At 39.1% G+C, this 18501-nt stretch overlaps 1 protein-coding gene across 1 annotated transcript in view; it reads right to left on the bottom strand.

Annotated features, from left to right (window-relative positions):
* The window catches only part of DSG2 (desmoglein 2), a 70052-nt gene that overhangs the window by 12305 nt on the left and 39246 nt on the right, over positions 1–18501 (bottom strand). The window contains exons 9-15 of the mRNA XM_011933296.1: positions 17569–17706; positions 17270–17455; positions 10923–11188; positions 6783–6925; positions 5756–5983; positions 3245–3472; positions 598–719 (exon numbers count right to left, since the gene is read on the bottom strand). Of these exons, the coding sequence (XP_011788686.1) occupies positions 598–719; positions 3245–3472; positions 5756–5983; positions 6783–6925; positions 10923–11188; positions 17270–17455; positions 17569–17706 (1311 nt within the window). The remainder of the gene's footprint in view (positions 1–597; positions 720–3244; positions 3473–5755; positions 5984–6782; positions 6926–10922; positions 11189–17269; positions 17456–17568; positions 17707–18501) is intronic.

Below are 18501 nucleotides of genomic sequence, written 5' to 3'. Positions count from 1 at the left end.
ACAAGTATACATATGTAACAAACCTGCACGTTATGCACATGTACCCTAGAACTTAAAGTATAATAATAAAAAATAAAATAAAATAAAATAAATAAAAAAAAAAGAAATGGTGCTTGTAACAGATGGTGGTGACAGGTCCAGGGTGAAGATGCAATAGAGAGACAAAGGGATATGGCTATGAAGTAGTTGGGAAAGCGGGTTTTGCAACATTTTACAACTGTCATGGGGGTTGTGGGTTTACCTCTGCAAACCCTATGTATTGAGGGGAATAGAAATGAAGCAGTTACTGGTTGTGAAAACTGCCCATTTAATGTTGGGACAAAAGACTTAGTTCCCTACACACTCTTGCTCTTCCTGAACCTTGCTCTACATTCTCTACAACATAGGAAGTGTCAAAACAGAGTAAAACTATCTCAATTCTGCCCCAGCAACAAACACAAAATATGCCATCATTTGAACCCTTTGCTTAACAAAGGCACATGAGTGAAATCCATAGTGACCACTTTACTCACTCAACCCAAAGTGTAAGAAACACTTCCTGAGGCCCCTTTAAAACCGAAAAAGAAGACAAGTCATATTGACATCTGATCCACTGACCTTGTCTTCAGGTGGTGCTCCTTCATTATTCCAAGGATGCAGCATCTCTATGGTGCCAGGTATGGGGGTAAAGCCTTTGCCACCCTTTCCGCAATGGCACATCAGCAGTAAAAGTGGCACCACTGTACAGACACAAAATTGAACACAGATAAGGTTAATCTTGACATATCTCTAAATTTATATTGCTTAATTTTGGAATTTTCATGTCCCTTCCTAGAGTTGTCTTCACTTATTTACAGCCCAGTTTTTCTTTTTTTTTTTTTTGAGACGGAGTCTCGCTCTGTCGCCCAGGCTGGAGTGCAGTGGCCGGATCTCAGCTCACTGCAAGCTCCGCCTCCCGGGTTTACGCCATTCTTCTGCCTCAGCCTCCCCAGTAGCTGGGACTACAGGCGCCCGCCACCTCGCCCGGCTAGTTTTTTTGTATTTTTTAGTAAAGACGGGATTTCACCGTGTTAGCCAGGATGGTCTCGATCTCCTGACCTCGTGATTCGCCCATCTCGGCCTCCCAAAGTGCTGGGATTACAGGCTTGAGCCACCGTGCCTGGCCCCAATTTTTCTTTTCTTCACCCTGATCCAACCTTACCAAGCTTGTTTTGGGCGAGTTACTCCAAAACCCAAAGGCAGGATGAGGGAGTCTTACAGATTCAAGACCTTGTTCATCAAAAAGAGGCTGTCTGTGGTTGCTGAGTACACTACCAAGACTAGGTCACATAGTATCCAAATCATCAAAACCAGCTTAAAGATTAAATTTTTTTCAACTATGGTCCAATTAAAAAAAAACCACTGTTGCAAAAATATATGTATTATTAAAAACAGTAATTAGAAATAATAAAGTGAAACATATAACAATTTCAGAGCCCTCTTCTTAGATTTTATTTTACTGCTAGGAGGAAGCAAAGACCAAGGCTGACCCCTTGATCAGTGCAGCAAAGAATTAAACATATCTGCATGCCCATCTGCCACTCCCATTTGGCAGCTTCCAGTGATGAACTGGCAACTGCCTAGATTCATTTTTATGTCAAACAGTCAACAGCACATTAACTATAGCTACTATGTCGAATAAGAAGACTGAACTCAGCCAATGGCAATTCAACAATTTTAACAAACATTCATCAAGTGTCTATTATGTGCCAAGCACCCACGTTAGGCTCCAGGGAATCTGAGATGAGAAAGCAGTGCAAGGAATCCCTGATCAAAAGATCCAGTTCCAGCTCCAGTACCTACCTACAAACTTGGTAAGCTGAGACAAGTCATTTACCGTTACGTATCTGTATATGTAGCCATAGCATGGAGACGATGGTATAAAAGTACACTGCGGACTGTTGAGTGCTGTGCATTCAGTTGAACATCTACCAATGGCTTTAACACAGTAGTCCCCAACCTTTTTGGCACCAGGGACTGGTTTCATGGAAGACAGTTTTTCCACAAGGAAGTTAGGGGTGGGGGGTTGATTTTGGGATGACTCAAATGCTTTACATTTATTGTGTACTTTATTTCTATTATTATTACACTGTAATATATAATGAAACAATTATACAACACACCATAATGTAGAATCAGTGGGAGCCCTGAGCTTATTTTCCTGCAACTAGATGGTCCCATCTGGGGGTGGTGGGAGACAGTGACAGATCATCAGGCATTACATTCTCATAAGGAGTGCACAACCTGGATCCCTTGCATGAGTAGTTCACAATAGAGTTTGAGCTCCTATAAGAATCAAATGCCAGCACTGATCTAACAGGAGGCAGAGCTCAGATGGTAACACAAGCGATGAGGAGTGGCTGTAAATACAGATGAAGCTTCACTCACTCACCCACCACTCACCTCCTGCTGTGTGGCCTGGTTCCTAACAGGCCACAGACAGGTGCTGGTCTGTGGCCTGGGAGTTGGGGACCCCTTGTCTAACAGACCCCTCCTCTGTCACTGCACTAGCCTGGGCTGCCTTGGAGGTAGCCCTCTGTTCATGTTCAGTGGTTAAGTAGAGTGGTATTTCATGTGACCTCAGGATGCAGTCCCTTGTTCTTCTATAAAAGGAAACCCGAGGTCTTTGGAGGGTGGGTAGGGCAGGCAGGACTGGTTGAGAACATCTTATAGTCAGGAAGGAAGGGAAGTGCTCAGAGGGTCTGCCTACTTTTGGTGCTGGTGAAGAAACAAGCCAAGCGGGGAATATCAGGGAGGTGGAGCTGACAAGTTGACTGTACAAAGCAGAATCCATTAGAATAAACTGGGTTTGTAAAAAACCTTGCACCCATAACCCAAAGTCATGCAGCACATCTTTTCTGAGCGCTTACTACATACATGCAAGGCTCTGTTCTACACACTGGGAATACAGCAGTGAAGAGAACAGACAGCATGCTGCCCTCACAGAGCTCATCAAAATGGGAATACCAGTGAAGTTTATGCCAAAGAGTAGTTTCTAAGTTACTGAAATCAGAACGTGATATACACTTATAAAACAAATTTCTGAAGACTCCTATATTATGCTTTGGTGATTTGCCAATCATCAATTGTTTCCCTGTTCACTCTCAAAGTGCTCTAGTGTGGTTAAAGAATAACTGTGAAGAAATCAATGACTACCATAGTAACACAACTCCAGTAGTGCACTCAAATTCCTAAAAGCACTACAGAGTGGCTTTTACAGACTTACACAGAAGGAGCAGAAAGGCCAAAATCATGAGTGCGATAGCTGCGGGTCCCAGGCCCACGTAGGAGTCATGCTGCGCTTCCCTGCAGCCGCTGCCATGCAGACACTCACAAACCGTGAGTGTGAGCATCTGCTTTTCAGGGCAACTAAAACCCTGGTTGTCTGAAATCAGGAACTGAATTTCACTTCTCCCAAGCTTTTTCTCGCTTTGCTGCAGCAGCACACTGGTACCTATAAGGTCGGGCAGCAGAAGGAAACAAAAATGAATGATTACCAAGGATGAGGAAACATTAAATTCCAGAAATGTTCTTTCATTGCTGATTATATTTAGCTCCAATTAGATACTTTGTTCTTCCTTCACTTCTCATTGAAGTGTGCCCATTAAAATTTGTCTATAGGCCCTGAACATGCAGTTAAATAGCAAAGGGTCAGACTTGGACACCTTACTTTCATGATGATTAGCTGTAACCAATGTGTGTGGGTCTAGGATAGCTAGGAAATGTTCCATATACTGCGAATACAGTGACAAACAAGTGGTGAGTTAATATTTCTACTGAATGACCTTTATTTTACCATTTCTTTAAAAAAAACTTTATTAAGGCAATTTTTCAAACATAGTTATAGAGAGAAGAGCATAACCGCCATGGTACCCATCCTCAGCTGTAATCGTTTCCAACAATGGGCCGATCTTGTTTTCTCTAGTCCCTTCTTTTTTTTTGTTCTCGACACTATATATTTTCAAAATTGAAAAAAAATTCAAACCTACAGAAAAGTTGAAAGAATATTTTAGTGAATATTAACAAACCCTTCACTAACTGTTTACATTTTGCAACACTGCTTTTTTGCCCTCTATATATCCACTTTTTCTTTAAGTTTCTGAACTATTTCAAGGTAAGTTACAGATAGCATGACATTCTTCAGCATGCACCTTCTAAGATCAAGGAACATTAGCACTCTTAAACTTCTTCTTCTTCTTATTTTTTGAAATGGAGTCTCGTTCTGTTGCCCAGGCTGTAGTGCTGTGCTGCCATCTTGGCTCATTGCAACCTCCGCCTCCCACGTTCAAGCGACTCACCTGCCTCAGCCTTCTGAGTAGCTGGGATTATAGGCGCCCACCACCATGCCCAGCTAATTTTTGTATTTATAGTAGAGATGGGGTTTCACCATGTTGGCCAGGCTGGTCTCAAACTCCTGACCACCGCGCCTGGCTTCAACTTATTATTGATAATATTCTTTAATATACAACTCAATGTATTTGTAAGTTAAATTTACTAGAATTTTAGAGTATAAGCATCATAGGGAGGTTTTTTTTTTCTTTCTCCAGACTGAGTCTCGCTCTGTCACCCAGGCTGAAGTATAGTGGCGAGATCTCGGCTCACTGCAAGCTCTGCCTCCTGGGTTCACGCCATTCTCCTGCCTCAGCCTCCTGAGTAGCTGGGAATGCAGGCACCAACCACCACGCCTGGCTAATTTCTTGTGTTTTTAGTAAAGACGGGGTTTCACTGTGTTAGCCAGGATGGTCTCCATCTCCTGACCTTGTGATCTGCCCACCTTGGCCTCCCAAAGTGTTGGGATTATAGGCGTGAGCCACAGCACCTGGCTGGGAGGTTTTGTTAATTCAGATCACTGAAATATATAAGAAAAGAAACTAAATATATTAAATCTGTAAATACAGTTTGAAATATTAATGGTTTGTTAATTGGACTAAACATTATTCAAACCCTCTTAAAATGATTTCAAACATTTGCTAGACTTAACACAATAAAGCTGTAAATTAAAACAAACAAACAAAAACCTGACCATTATCTATGAAATTCTTCTGAAACGAACCCTAATTGTTTAAAACAAAATAGTTTTCTGGATAGACTTTTCTGCATTCAAAACCACCCTGAAGGACATCTGAAAACTCACATCAACACATCATATGTTCCATTATCTAGATGTCCCGGATATGGACGTATGGACATGTCCACTGACATGGGGAAACGGGAGTCAGACAACCCACTGTCATGTTGTTTCTATCATGTTCTAGCTTTGAGCTTTCCTTACTTAAACCAAGGTATCCTCAGCTTTAATCAGGGAAAAATGCTAGAAGTAAGGATTAAATATGGTAATATGTAGGATGGGCTAGCAGAGTGCCTGGCACACAGCAAATGCCCAGTAAATGTTGTTTTGAATGGAATTGTTGTTACTACATTTCAAGATTTTTAGAAGGCACCTATTACGACTGTGGTGCTGAGAAAGGCTTGGTACTCCTCATCTTACCAGACAAAACTACTTCAAGAGCTATTAGATTATTTTTCTTCTCTCCATAAGCATATAAAAGATACTACATGCCAGTAGATTCAGGACCTCGTTTCATAAACTCCTTTAAAAAATTATATTAGGGAAAAAAAAAAACAAAAAAATTATATTGGAAATATAATTTATGAGAAGAAATATAACTTACAAATATTTTAGATATCTATCATGCTTAATATTTAGATTTCAATGTAGTCCAGTGATTTTACTTACTTTCTTGGTGTACTATTTTCCATTTTTCTGCCATGCCAGGTGGTTCGTCAATGACAGAGAAACTGAAAGGGCCACTGTTTGGGTGTCCATCCAGGTCCTCTGCAGTAACATTCACATACTGTGCATCATTACAGATTGTCTGCACAGGCTCTATCAGTGTGGGGCAGTTGTCGTTGATGTCTTCAACGTAGATAAGGACGGTGCCAGTGATGGTTTTTCTAGGATAATCTTAAAAATAAGAGAGAAAAATTATGTACATTCTGTTCTTATTGCTGACAACAGACATAGTTTGAATTCCCTTGCCAATTTGAAGTGGAAAAGGTACTAACCACTTAGGACATTTTCTATCCTAGATATGTTTCAAATTTGGACCAAATAATATCTTTTAATCCACTTACCAAGTAGAAATGTGAGGTTTATCTACTGGAGAAATTACATGCTTATTTCATCTTATTAAAAAAATCTTTTAAACATCTGTTTTTTAATTTTATCCACCCTTTTTTTTTTTTGAAGATGGCATCTTGCTTTGCTGCCCAGGCTGGTCTCAAACTCCTGGGCTCAAGTGTTCCTGCCATCTCAGTTGCCTGAGTAGCTGGGATTATAGACACAAGCAACTGTGCTGGGCTGAGATTAGGTTTTTTTTTTTTTTTTGAGTTGGAGTCTTGCTTTGTCACCAGGCTGGAGTGCAGTGGCATGATCTCCGCTCACTGCATCCTCCACCTCCTGGGTTCAAGTGATTCCCCTGCCTCAGCCTCCCTAGTAGCTGGGACTACAGGTGCACACCACCATACCCGGCTTTTGTATTTTCAGTAGAGACGGGGTTTCACCATGTTGGCCAGAATGGTCTTGATCTCTCGACCTCGTGATCCACCTGCCTCGGCCTCCCAAAGTGTTGGGATTACAGGTGTGAGCCACTGCTCCCGGCTGAGATTAGGTTTTTATACACAATCAAAACAAAGGTTTCTGATGTTGGAAAATAAAAATCTAAATACACATAACCAAGAAAAGGATCTATTTAATAACTTACCTTCTGATATGGCCACAATCTTTACAGTGTATGTGCCATTCTGAACATATCTAGATTCAAAATCAGGAAGTTTTGCAAGTTTAATTTCAGATGTGACAGAATCCAGAGAGATCCAATTATCTCTATCTTCTAATTTTACATATCTGTCATAAAACAAACATAAAATTAATTTTGAATTCTGCATGAACTGGAAATCTCTAACATCTACAGCTCTTTCAAGCTTACTTTTCTTCTCATTAAATATGTTCTTATTACAGGCATTTGTTTTGAATGTTGTTAATTTCGTAAAACCATCCTAAAAGCCCCTCTCGTTACTGCATGTCACATGTAAATTGGACCTTCCTTATCCCTGCAACATATCCAAGACATAAAATTAAGGGTGATTCTCTTCAGTCCACTAACCACTAACCCAAGTTTTTAAGTTGCTCTGCAGTCTGTCCTATGGCATTTGATTTAGTGTCCCTTAAATTTGGGTTAAACTTTTGGGGAATAACTTAGTCATACAATAAGGACTGGTGGAGAAGAGCAGTCTTAGGTTCTGTTGTTTATTGGGGGTGTTAGCAACATTTATAAACATCAACTTTAAAAACCAGCGATCCCAGGGGTCGGGCGTGGTGGCTCATGCCTATAATCCCAGCACATTGGGAGGCTGAGGCAGGTGGATCACTTGAGGTCAGGAGTTTGAGACCAGCCTGGTCAACACGGTGAAACCCCATCTCTACTATAAACACAAAAAATGCTGGGCATGGTGGCGCGTGCCTGTAATCCCAGCTCCTCAGGAGGCTGTGGCAGGAGAATTGCTTGAACCCAGGAGGTAGAGGTTGCAGTGAGCCGAGATCACGCCACTGCACTCTAGCCTGGGTGACAGAGCAAAACTTTGTCTGAAAAAACAAAAACAAAAACAAAAACAGAAGCATCTAGAAATTTTCAGACACTGTTGATTACTGGGGTAATAATTTTCTTTCAGGTAGAACTGGTTAAAAGTGGAAACAATGCTGATAAAATAATGTATGGGTTTCTTTCCTCAAAGCAAGGAGAATTAGTGTGGAAGGAGCCAATGCTGGGAGAGCAAGGCAAATGTCCATAATATGTTTTCAGAAATGCATGTAATTGGCCGAGTGTGGTGGCTCACGCATATAACCCTAGCACTTTGGGAGGCCGAGGCGGGTGGATCACCTGAGGTCAGGAGTTCAAGACCAGCCTGACCAAGAGGGTAAAACTCCATCTCTACTAAAAATACAAAAATTATCTGGGCGTGGTGGTAGGTGCCTGTAATTCCAGCTCTTTGGGAGGCTTTAGCAGAACTGCTTGAACCCAGGAAGCCAAGCTTGCAGCGAGCCGAGATCGTGCCACTGCACTCTAGCCTGGGCAACAGAGCGAGACTCAGTCTCAAAAAAAAAAAAAAAAAAGTATGTAATTAGTTCAATACCAATGAGTTTAACATAAAAATACCAGTACCAACCAAATATATGAGTATCTTGCTTTGCTCAATCAGATTATTAATTTATTTTCTATTAAGTGGCTTTGAGGCACACAGGAATGAGTGGCTAATTTACAGCAATATTTATTTATAGTGCTATTTCCAATTATACACTTGAACTAAGTTTTTCTGCCTCTTAATATTGCTACCAGTAAATAATAATACATTTTGATTTTCACAATTAGTTTTGAATTTCATGTCTGAAATTTTAAAGCTTGGACATGAGTTGCTGTCTATGGTTTACCAACATTCATACTGATAATAAAGGCAGAGTCTTAGGAATAGGGATTACATTTCACAAAGTGATGCTTTGTTTAATCTAAGAAATTTTCTGTTCTCTGTTGTAAAAGCTAGACATCACTCAAGTAGCATAGCTGCTTACGTGTTATAGCAAATATCTGTAAACAGCTGATACACATGAATAATCAATAAAACAGTAAATTATGACAAAGAGTCTGGAGTGCAGTGGTGTGATGGCAACTCACTGGAACCTTGAACTCCAAGACTTAAGCAATCCCCCTGCCTAAGCCTCCCCAGTAGTGGGGACTACAAACATGTGCCACCACACCTGGCTAATTAAAAAAAAATTTTTTTTTTTTTGTGGAGAGACAAGGTCTTGCTGTGTTGCCCAGGTTGGTCTTGAACTCCTGGCCTCAAGTGATCCTCCTGCCTCAGATTCTTGAGTGTGAGATGCCAGGCATGAACCCACTGTGCGCAGCTCCTTATCAATGTTGCAAAATAACAACCACTAATCAGTTAGGTGAACATTTGGAAAATAATTTAACTTGGCTGTGCCAAGTTAAATGGAGGCTGTGCCTCCATTCCTTATCTATAAAATAATAGGTTTGAGCTGGTCTTTAAGATCTTTTCTTTCTAAAATTCTGTTAACTGTGTTCTAAAGAATACAATCAAACACTAAGAAATAAAAGAGGCAGGGTTCATTATTCTTCCAGGCAGAACACACATCTTTTGATGTATTCATGGCCCCTAAAAAAAAAAAAACAAAAAAAACCACAGCAGCCAAAAGTAAATAATTTGGTGGGAAACAGAAGCTTCAATAAGTGGCCACGTATTATTGGCATATAATTAGTTTGAACATACAAGTTTCTATGTAGACAGCAGTGAGAAATGATCATATAGAAAATTCATCCTCAATTTTGGGAATTCAGTTAGGGTATATTGTCTTGTGAGGTATAGAGCTGAGAAAATTAAAACTAGACCAACTAGACCACGTAAGAGAAGCAGAGCGGGCCAAAGAATGTCACCAAGGCACTACAGAAAACATGGTGGAAGCTGCTTGTTAACGTTATTTTGGAAAAAACGTTATTTAAGGAATTCCATGAAAAGGAGATTCACTAAAAGGAAAAAGGTTGTTGAGGAGCTTCTTCCACATTTTCGTTCTTGCTACACTTGGCGATGCACTTAAATACAATGTTTTATGAAGCACTGGTACACAGGGACTGCTATGATTTTAATGTTTGTAACCCTTGGAAATTCTTATGTTGGAGCCTAATACCTAATATGATCATATTAAGAGGTGGGGCTTTTGGTAAGTGATTAAGTCATGAGGGCACCACCGTCATGAATCGAATTAGTGCTCTTAAAAAAGAGGCTCCAATGAGTTTCCCTGCTCCTTTGGCCACGTGAGGATGCAGCAAGATGGTGCCATCTTGGAAGCACACAGCGAGACTCACCAGATACCAAATCTGTTGGCTGGTGCCTTGATGGACTTCCTAGCCTTCAGAACTGTAACAAATCTGTTGTTTATAAATCACTCGGTCTAATGTATTTTTGTTACAGCAGCTCAAACGCAGTAAGACAGGGACACAGGTGCATAAGGACACTCAAGCAACCAGGTAGCTCTGGCACTGAGCAGGAAGTCACTAAAGTTGTGTCTGGGACAGCAGGTGGGGATTCTTTAAATTCAACTGCAATAAGAGTAACTATTAAGCTCCATAAATAACAGCTCTGTAGAGAATGGTCTTTCTATGGCATGGCGCTGAGATCTAAGATGTAAATTTACTTTGAAAATCTGAAAGCGTCACACAATAAGGTGCCACTACAGAGTGGACACAAGCCAGTCTCTTCCAACACAGTAAGCATCTTGTAGGTTCTCAATAAATGTACTGAGTAAAGGTCACCATGATCAAGACAAACATATACAGTGTAGAAGGCTCATTAATCTCTGAAACAAATAGGTTTAAACGAAGATTCATTCCCAAGATTTATGGGTTAAGTAAAGCTGGTTTCCCCATATTAAAATACATTATGTAACTTGTGTAAAGTAAATCTTGTGGATGTTATCTGGTATGTTCTTACCCTCCAATAATAATCTTTTAGGAAATAAGACAGGTTTTAAAAAGTTTTCTCCTGAACTTTTCCTTTGTTGCTTTTTAGCCATCTCTAGCCAGAACTGTTTCAGAGGTGAGTAAACCAGCTTCCTCCTCACAAACAGGTGGTTGAGGAAGGTGGATTCTGGTGAAAATTCCCCCCTCAACTCTCAGTTATAGACACATCTTTGGAAAATTTAACTTGTAGACCTTTGGGGAACTATAATGCTGGATTTGAAGGAATGAAGTGTTCAGATTTCATTATGATTTTTGAAAATAGGCACTGAAAATAATTTAAAATAAAGAAATATATGTGTCACTCTCTCTTACCTTGCACGGGCTAGTAGTCCAGTGTCCTCATCAAAAGCTTGAAATTTTCCAATTATTTGGCCTTTGCTTGATCTGTCCATGCTCTCGCTAACATAAGTTGAGATGACACTGCTTTTAAAATGAATGCCTTCTTTCACATTTTTCACTTTAACCTTGATGGGAATGGGTGTAGGCTTGTATTTACTCCTAATTGACTTGTGAAAAGCTGCTTTATTAGTGACAATAACACTGAAGTCAAGATTCTTCATTTCTTCATAATCTACTTCCTAAAAGGGAAAACCGAAGGGAATTCTTTTCAAAGAGAAAACAGAAGACACGCTCACATATACATATACATGTGTGGTTTCAATGTTAGATATAATAATTTAACGCATGGGAAATATAGCACTGAATATTCCAACTCTGACACTGACACCAAGCAAATAAAAATTCTCTGTCAATCTGGATAGTTATAAATGTTAAGGATGTTAGGAAGCATTACCAATTTATTTTTCTAAACATTGAAATCATTGTAAATATACATATATTTTGTTCAGGCATGGTGACTCATGCCTGCAATCCCCGCACTTTGGGAAGCCAAGGCAGGTAGATCACTTGAGCCCCAAAGTTTGAGACCAGCCTGGGCAACATAGGGAGTTCCCATCTGTACAAAAAATACAAAAATTAGCTGGGCATGATAGCTCATGCCTGTAGTCCCAGCTACTCAGGAGGCTGAGGTGGGAGGACTGCTTGAGCCCAGGGGGTTGAGGCTGCAGTGAGCCACGATCATGCCACTGCACTTCTGCCTGGCAATACAGCGAGACCCTGTCTCAAAACATACACACACATACATCTGTATATATGTGTGTGTGTGTGTATATATATATTTAACAATCTGAAGTGATTTTTTTTCTAATGTAAAAAAATAGTGGGCATTCAGTATAAATCAATACTCCTTAAAATGTGTTCCATGGGTTTTATTTTAGTGAAAATAAGTAGTGATAGCTCTGTGTGTTCTGTCCCTCTAATATAGCTATGTATTGCACATTAGCATATTAAAATACTTGAACTCCTGGAGTAAAGAAGAAACCTAGAGTTTTCAAATTTGTTTAAACAGAGAACCCCACTCTCCTCTTTTTTAGCATAATATATATTAATATGTGGTTTGCTGTTAATTCCATAAAAGATGAACCTTTCTTCAAATAGTTCTTTGTAATGGCACAATTTCCATTTGAAATAATCAGTTCATTACTGTATACATATTTTATGGTCCAACTTTTCAATGTTTCTTTTTATAAACATTTCCATAGTATTCTACTACCTAGAGACAGTCATTCTATAATTAGGCATTTGGGCTATCACAATTTCTAAATATAATTAATACTGCTGTCAACATTTTTTTACTCATTATTTTTCCTCTGTTGACCTATATCCTATTACTAAAAGAATTACCAAGTTAAAGTTTACTTAGGTCCTGTTGCTTTTTATTTCTAGTGTCTCTGACCATTTAGATGCACTGAACATTTTTGCGGTATAAAATTAAATATATTAGGCATGTTTACATGAATTACAGCAAAACAAAGTTTTTCACTTGTTTTTTGGAGGATTCATTGTGAATTTCCTTCCTTTGGAGCTACCATTACTTATTTTCACCAAAATAAGTCAGTCAGTTTTCCTCTCTTCTGGGCTCTGGATGAATCACAACTTCTGTCCCCTTTAAAAATATGGATCACTGATTTTGAGACAAGGACACAGGAGAAAAAGACTAGAGAAAACACATCCTTTGTGATTGTCATATCTTTGTGAAAGCTTGTTAGTTTATTTAAGTCACTCTTGCACTTGACATGCTTGTTTCATGGCATGATATATGCTGGATGAGAAATAAAATCTTCCACCCAGATGTCATTAGTATCCAAAGGCCAAGATAATGAAAAAAAAAAAAAAAAAAAAAGCTAGGTACTGGGGCCATAAGTGTTTCATAATGTTTTTCATAAATAGCCATAATGCTCCAAAGCAAATGAAAATTTTCAGTATCAAGAGTACTGTGTGAAGGAAGAGACCTCTATTTTTTATAATTCTGTAAACTTATATTATCATTTCCATTTTTGCTTTTTAATAACATTAAAGATTGTAAGTTTGTTAATTTGTTAACAAAGCTGTGAATTTTTCTCATGTGACTATTTACTATCCCTATTTCCATACTGAAAAATATCTGCTCATCTCCTTTATCCTTTTTGGACAGCTTCATTCAGGTATAACTTATATACGATAAAATTCACGTGTTTTAAGTGTACAGCATGATGAGTTCTGGATTTGCAGTCATCACTATGGTCCAGTTTTAGAACACCCCATCACCCCCAAAAGTTCCTTTATGTGTGTTTGTAGTCAGTCCCCACTCACGCTCCCCACTCTAAGCAATACCAATCTGCTTTCTATCCCCATTGTTTTGCCTTTTCTAGAAATTTCAATTAAATGGAATCATATAATATGTAGTATTTTGTGTCTGGCTCCTTATACACAGCATAATCAGCAATTTTTTTTTTGAGATGGAGTCTCACTCTGTCTCTTAGACTAGGATGCTGTGACGTGATGCTGGCTCATAGTAATCTGTGCCTCCCGGGTTCAAGCGATTCTCCTGCTTCAGCCTCCCAAGCATCTGGAATTACAGGCGTGCACTACCACATCTGGCTGATTTTTTGTGTTTTTAGTAGAGACAGGGTTTCACCGTGTTGCCCAGGCTGGTCTCAAACTCCTGGGCTCAGGTGATTCCCCAACCTTGGCCTCCCAAAGTGCTGAAATTATAGGCGGGAGCCACCGCACCTGGTCCATAGCATAATGTTTTTGAGGTTCATCCGTGTTGTAGCTTGTATCGGTACTTCATTCCTTTTTATTGCTCATGAATATTCCGTTATATGAATATACCACATTCTGTTTATCTACTCACCAGCTGATGGACATTTGGACCTGCTATTAGTTTTTTTATTATTATGAATAATGCTGCCATGAACATTTGCATACATGTCTTTGTATAGACATGTTTTTATTTTTCTTGGGTGGAAACCTAAGAATCAAATCACTGGGTCATATAACTACTCTTGTGTAACTTTTAAAAGAAACTGTCAAACCGCCTGTATCATTTTACAATTCCACCAGCAATCCAGTTTCTCTATATTTTCTCTATATATGCCAATAATTGGTGTTGTCAATCTTTTTGACTGCTATTGTCTGAATGTTTGTGTCCCCTTAAAACTCATGTGCTGAAATCCTGACTCTCAAAGTGATGATATTAAGAGTGGGGCTTTTCGGAGAGCCTGGGATCAATGCTCTTTTAAAAGATGCGTAGTGGAGCTTGTTGGATGTTCCGCTATGTGACCATACAACAAGAAGGCACTGTGTATGAGCCAGAAAGCAGGACCTGCCCAGACACTGCATCTGCTTTGATCTTGGGCTTTCCAGCCTCCAGAACTGTGAGAAATAAATTTCTGTTGTTAATAAGCTACCCAGATAATGGCATTTTGTTGTAGTAGCCCAAACGGACTAAGGCATTCATTTCTGCCATTCTAGAAGGTAAAGTGGTATCTCTTATAGTTTTAATTTGATTTTCCTTAATGACTAATGGTGCTGGCACTTTTTCATGTGGGTATTTGCTACTTGCATATCTTTTTTGTCTAAATTCCTTTCAATGGAATCTGATTGCTGCCCGTATAATTTGGAAGCAATTCATTATATAATTGAGACAGTGACTTTGTAATTATCTCACTCGGTTGCTTTCATTTTAATACTCATTTTATTATTATTTTTTATCTACATCCTTCTTGATAGAAACAACTATATCCCTTTTTTGTGCTATCATACTACACTAAAAATACAGTCATGCATTGCTTAATGATTTGAGAAATGCATTGTCTGCCACATCACAGAGTGAACTCACACGTACCTAGATGGTAAAGCCTACTATACACCTACACTATATGGTATAGTCTATTGCTCCTATGCTACAAACCTGTATAGCATGTTACTGTACTGAATATTGCAGGCAATTATAATACAATAGTAAGTATTTGTGTACTTAAACATGCTTAAACATAGAAAAGGTATAGTAAAAATATGGCAGTAAAGATTTGAAAAATGGTACAGCTGTATAGAACACTCACCATAAGTGGTGCTTGCAAGACTGGAAGTTACTCTGAGTGAGTGAGTAAATGGATATGAAGGCCTAAGACATTACCATACACTACTGTAGACTGTAAGTACTGTACCTAGGCTACACTAAATTAAAAAAATACTTTCTTTCTCCAATAATAAATTAGCCTTAGCTTACCATAACTTCTCTATAAACCTTTTAATATTTTCTTAACTTTTCGACTCTTCTGTAATGAGTCTTAGTTTAAGACACAAACACACTGTGCAGCTATACAAAATGATTTTCTTCCTTTACATCCTTACTCCGTATTTTTTGGCTCCATTATAATTTTATGGGGCCATCATCATATATGTAATCTGTCACTGACTGAAACGTTCGTATGTGGCACATGACAATTCTATGCTAGCACCTCTGTCATTCATCAATATCTGTTTCTCCTTGTGTGTGCAATTGGCTTTTCTATCTCAGGTATCTGGCATGGTCATACCTATAATTGATGGCTAAAATTATATTTCTACACAAGCAGATAAACTGATTTTGTCTCGAATGACATGATCCATTTCTTCAATAATCATGAGTTCTTCCCTTTAAACATGAGGTAATGTTATTCAATTTTCCTCTGCTTTTAAAAAGGTAGCTTAAACGCATATAGTAGCTGTCAATAAGTAGTGCTCAATTATCATGAAACCTCAAATTAATGCTTCTCTATTCTGTTATACATTTAGATCACCATTATTCCTCTTTCCAGTGTCAGAGTTTTACCCAGTCTGTTATATATTAAGTTTTCGTAAGAATTTCAAAACTTCTGGAATCAATTTTTGCCTATGTGTAACTTAATGAAATAGTATTTTGGAACTGTAGCTTTGCATTTTATTTTACAATCTGGTAAGGCAATTCTAATATAAGCTACTTAAAATACACTGATATTATTCCTTACCTATTTTGTTACATACAAATCCATCCTGTTTTTTATATATATATATATTTCTTGAGACAGAGTCTCACTCTATTGCCCAGGCTTGAGGGCAATGGTGCGACCTCGGCTCACTGCAACCTCCACCTCCCAGATTCAAGTGATTCTCCTGCCTCAGCCTCCTGAGAAGCTATGATTACACGCATGCACTACCATGCTTGGCTAATTTTTGTATTTCTGGTACTAGAGATGGGGTTTCACCATGTTGGCCAGGCTGGTCTCGAACTCCTGACCTCGTGATCCGCCATCCTCAGCCTCCCAAAGTGCTGGGATGGGATTACAGGCGTGAGCCACCACACCCAGCCCATCCTGTAATTTGACATAAACGCTTAATATCCCTATTTAGTTCAATTTTCCCTTCATTGACTCAATTAAGCACAAGAACTTAGTATACTATATTTCCAAATGTGAGCCTCATACTAATAATAGAATCACAGGTGGATTTTTGTTAAAAAGACAAGTTCCTGAAACCTGCCCAATGAAACTTTTTGTTGATGAGACCAGGAACCTGCATTTTTGGCATGGTTTTATGAGGTGATTCTTAGGCACACTTAACTATCAAGTTATCACAGCTTCTATTTTTAGATGTTATTAGTGAGGTCTAGGTTTACTGGTTTTGTTTCAGGTTTTTTATTTTTATTTTTTTGAGACAAGGTCTCACTCTGTTGCCCAGGCTGGAGTGCAGCAGTGTGATCCTGAGTTCAAGCTATCCTCCCACCTAAACCTCCTTAGTAGCTGGGACTACAGGCATATGCTGCTTTGCCCAGCTAATTATTTTTTTTTTTTTGGTAGAAGCAGGGATTTGCCGTGTTGCCCAGGCTGGTCTCGAACTCCTGGGTTCAAGCGATCTGCCTGTCTTGGATTCTCAAAGTGTGGGGCCTGGCTTTACTCTTAAATAGATAACATCAGAGGCAGTAATCGAGGGGATACTCATAGAGGCAAGAGGTTGTGATGTGAGAATGTGATCACCAGGTATGAGCTGCAGGAAAGCCTGGAAATGAGCTAAGCAGTAATGATGCTGGTTCCATGCTGTCTGGCTAGGATTAGAGTCCCCTGATATGAATTTGAACCGTAGTGTGACCACTTCCTAACCATAGAACTTGGGTAAATAGGGATGGCTCCTTTCTCAAACAACTGTAGTGCTAGTTAATTGAGTATGTAAAGCACTTCTAAGTGTTCAGGGCTTAGACACATTAGATTCCTTTCCAGCACCAACTTGGCCCATGCCAGTTTTGAATACTTAGTACTTACCTTAATAAGGGTCACAATTCCTTCATTAGTTTGAGCATCTGTTTCTATGTGGAAATAACCCCCTTCATTTCCTGATGCAAATGTAAAATTTGCTAGCCAATTATCAGAACCTATTTCGTCTGCATCGAATACTTTTATGCGTGTAACTTCTACATTGACTTGATTTTCTTCAACCATCCCTTCAAGCTGCAAAACATGAACACATGATTTTTATTTCAATGAAATACAAATATAAGTGATATATTTTTAGTTAGGACTAAAATATAAATAGGTACAGTTATTATAAGAATAATAGTTACCACTTTATTTTCTACTACAGGTATATTGTCATTGACATCCAAAATACGAATCTGAACTTGAGCTTGTTTTACAGGTTTGTCAGTAACTTCTCCATTGCCATCTCTTGCTTCTACTGTCAAAGTGTAGCTGCTGTGTTCCTGCAGAGCAATAAAAAATGTCCAGTTGGGTGAAAAGAGTCACTCTTAAATCTGGCTTTCTGGTTTTAGTCCAGTTTATCATGTACCACAGTATATTTTATTTACAAATCAGTTTTATGATCTGCTATTATTTGTGTGAAGATACTATTTACTTGCAGTCAGAGCTTTTGCAGAAGAACAGCAAAGCCTCAGGAGTTGTAGATAGTCAAATTCTTCAATATGTCATTGGTGATACTATCAGGAGAAGTCTGCACAAAGGAGCCACTGTTGAAAATGTAGTTTATTCTCTGCTGAAAGTGAGGTGGAACTGTAGGAATTGGTTCTTTCTGTCCCGCACTTCATTCTCAATGAGGAAAACCTGGTCTTAAATAAACTTGGCTAGTGAAGGCAAAACTGGGTGAACTTTGTCCAGAATTCCCCAGAGATTTGATTCTTATAGTATGTGTTCTAGAGAATGGCTTCTCAGATGTCACTTCTTCTCTTCCATGAGGTCTCCTTACTATGGTTCTGTTCAGTGTGGCTGGAATTTAGGAGGGCAGGTAGTGCCAGGGCTTGGGGTCCTGCATAGGGCAGAAGCACTCAGTGCACAGCAGGACACCAGGACCCTGGAGCCAGCTGCCTGGGTTCCAATTCTGGCATCGTCATTTACTGACTGTGTCGGACACGCACTTAATCCCTTTGACCTTTGGGTTCTTTATGTGTAAGATGAGGATAATAAGTGAATCTGCCTCACAGGGTTTCTATGTGGATTAAATGGGTTAATCCATAAAAAGGCTTAGAACGGTACCTGGCAGA

This window comes from Colobus angolensis, unplaced genomic scaffold, assembly GCF_000951035.1.
Source record: "Colobus angolensis palliatus isolate OR3802 unplaced genomic scaffold, Cang.pa_1.0 Scaffold125, whole genome shotgun sequence".
Lineage (NCBI taxonomy): Eukaryota > Metazoa > Chordata > Mammalia > Primates > Cercopithecidae > Colobus > Colobus angolensis.
The sequence above is the reverse complement of the archived record's forward strand: the minus strand, read 5'-3'. Positions and strand labels throughout refer to the sequence as shown.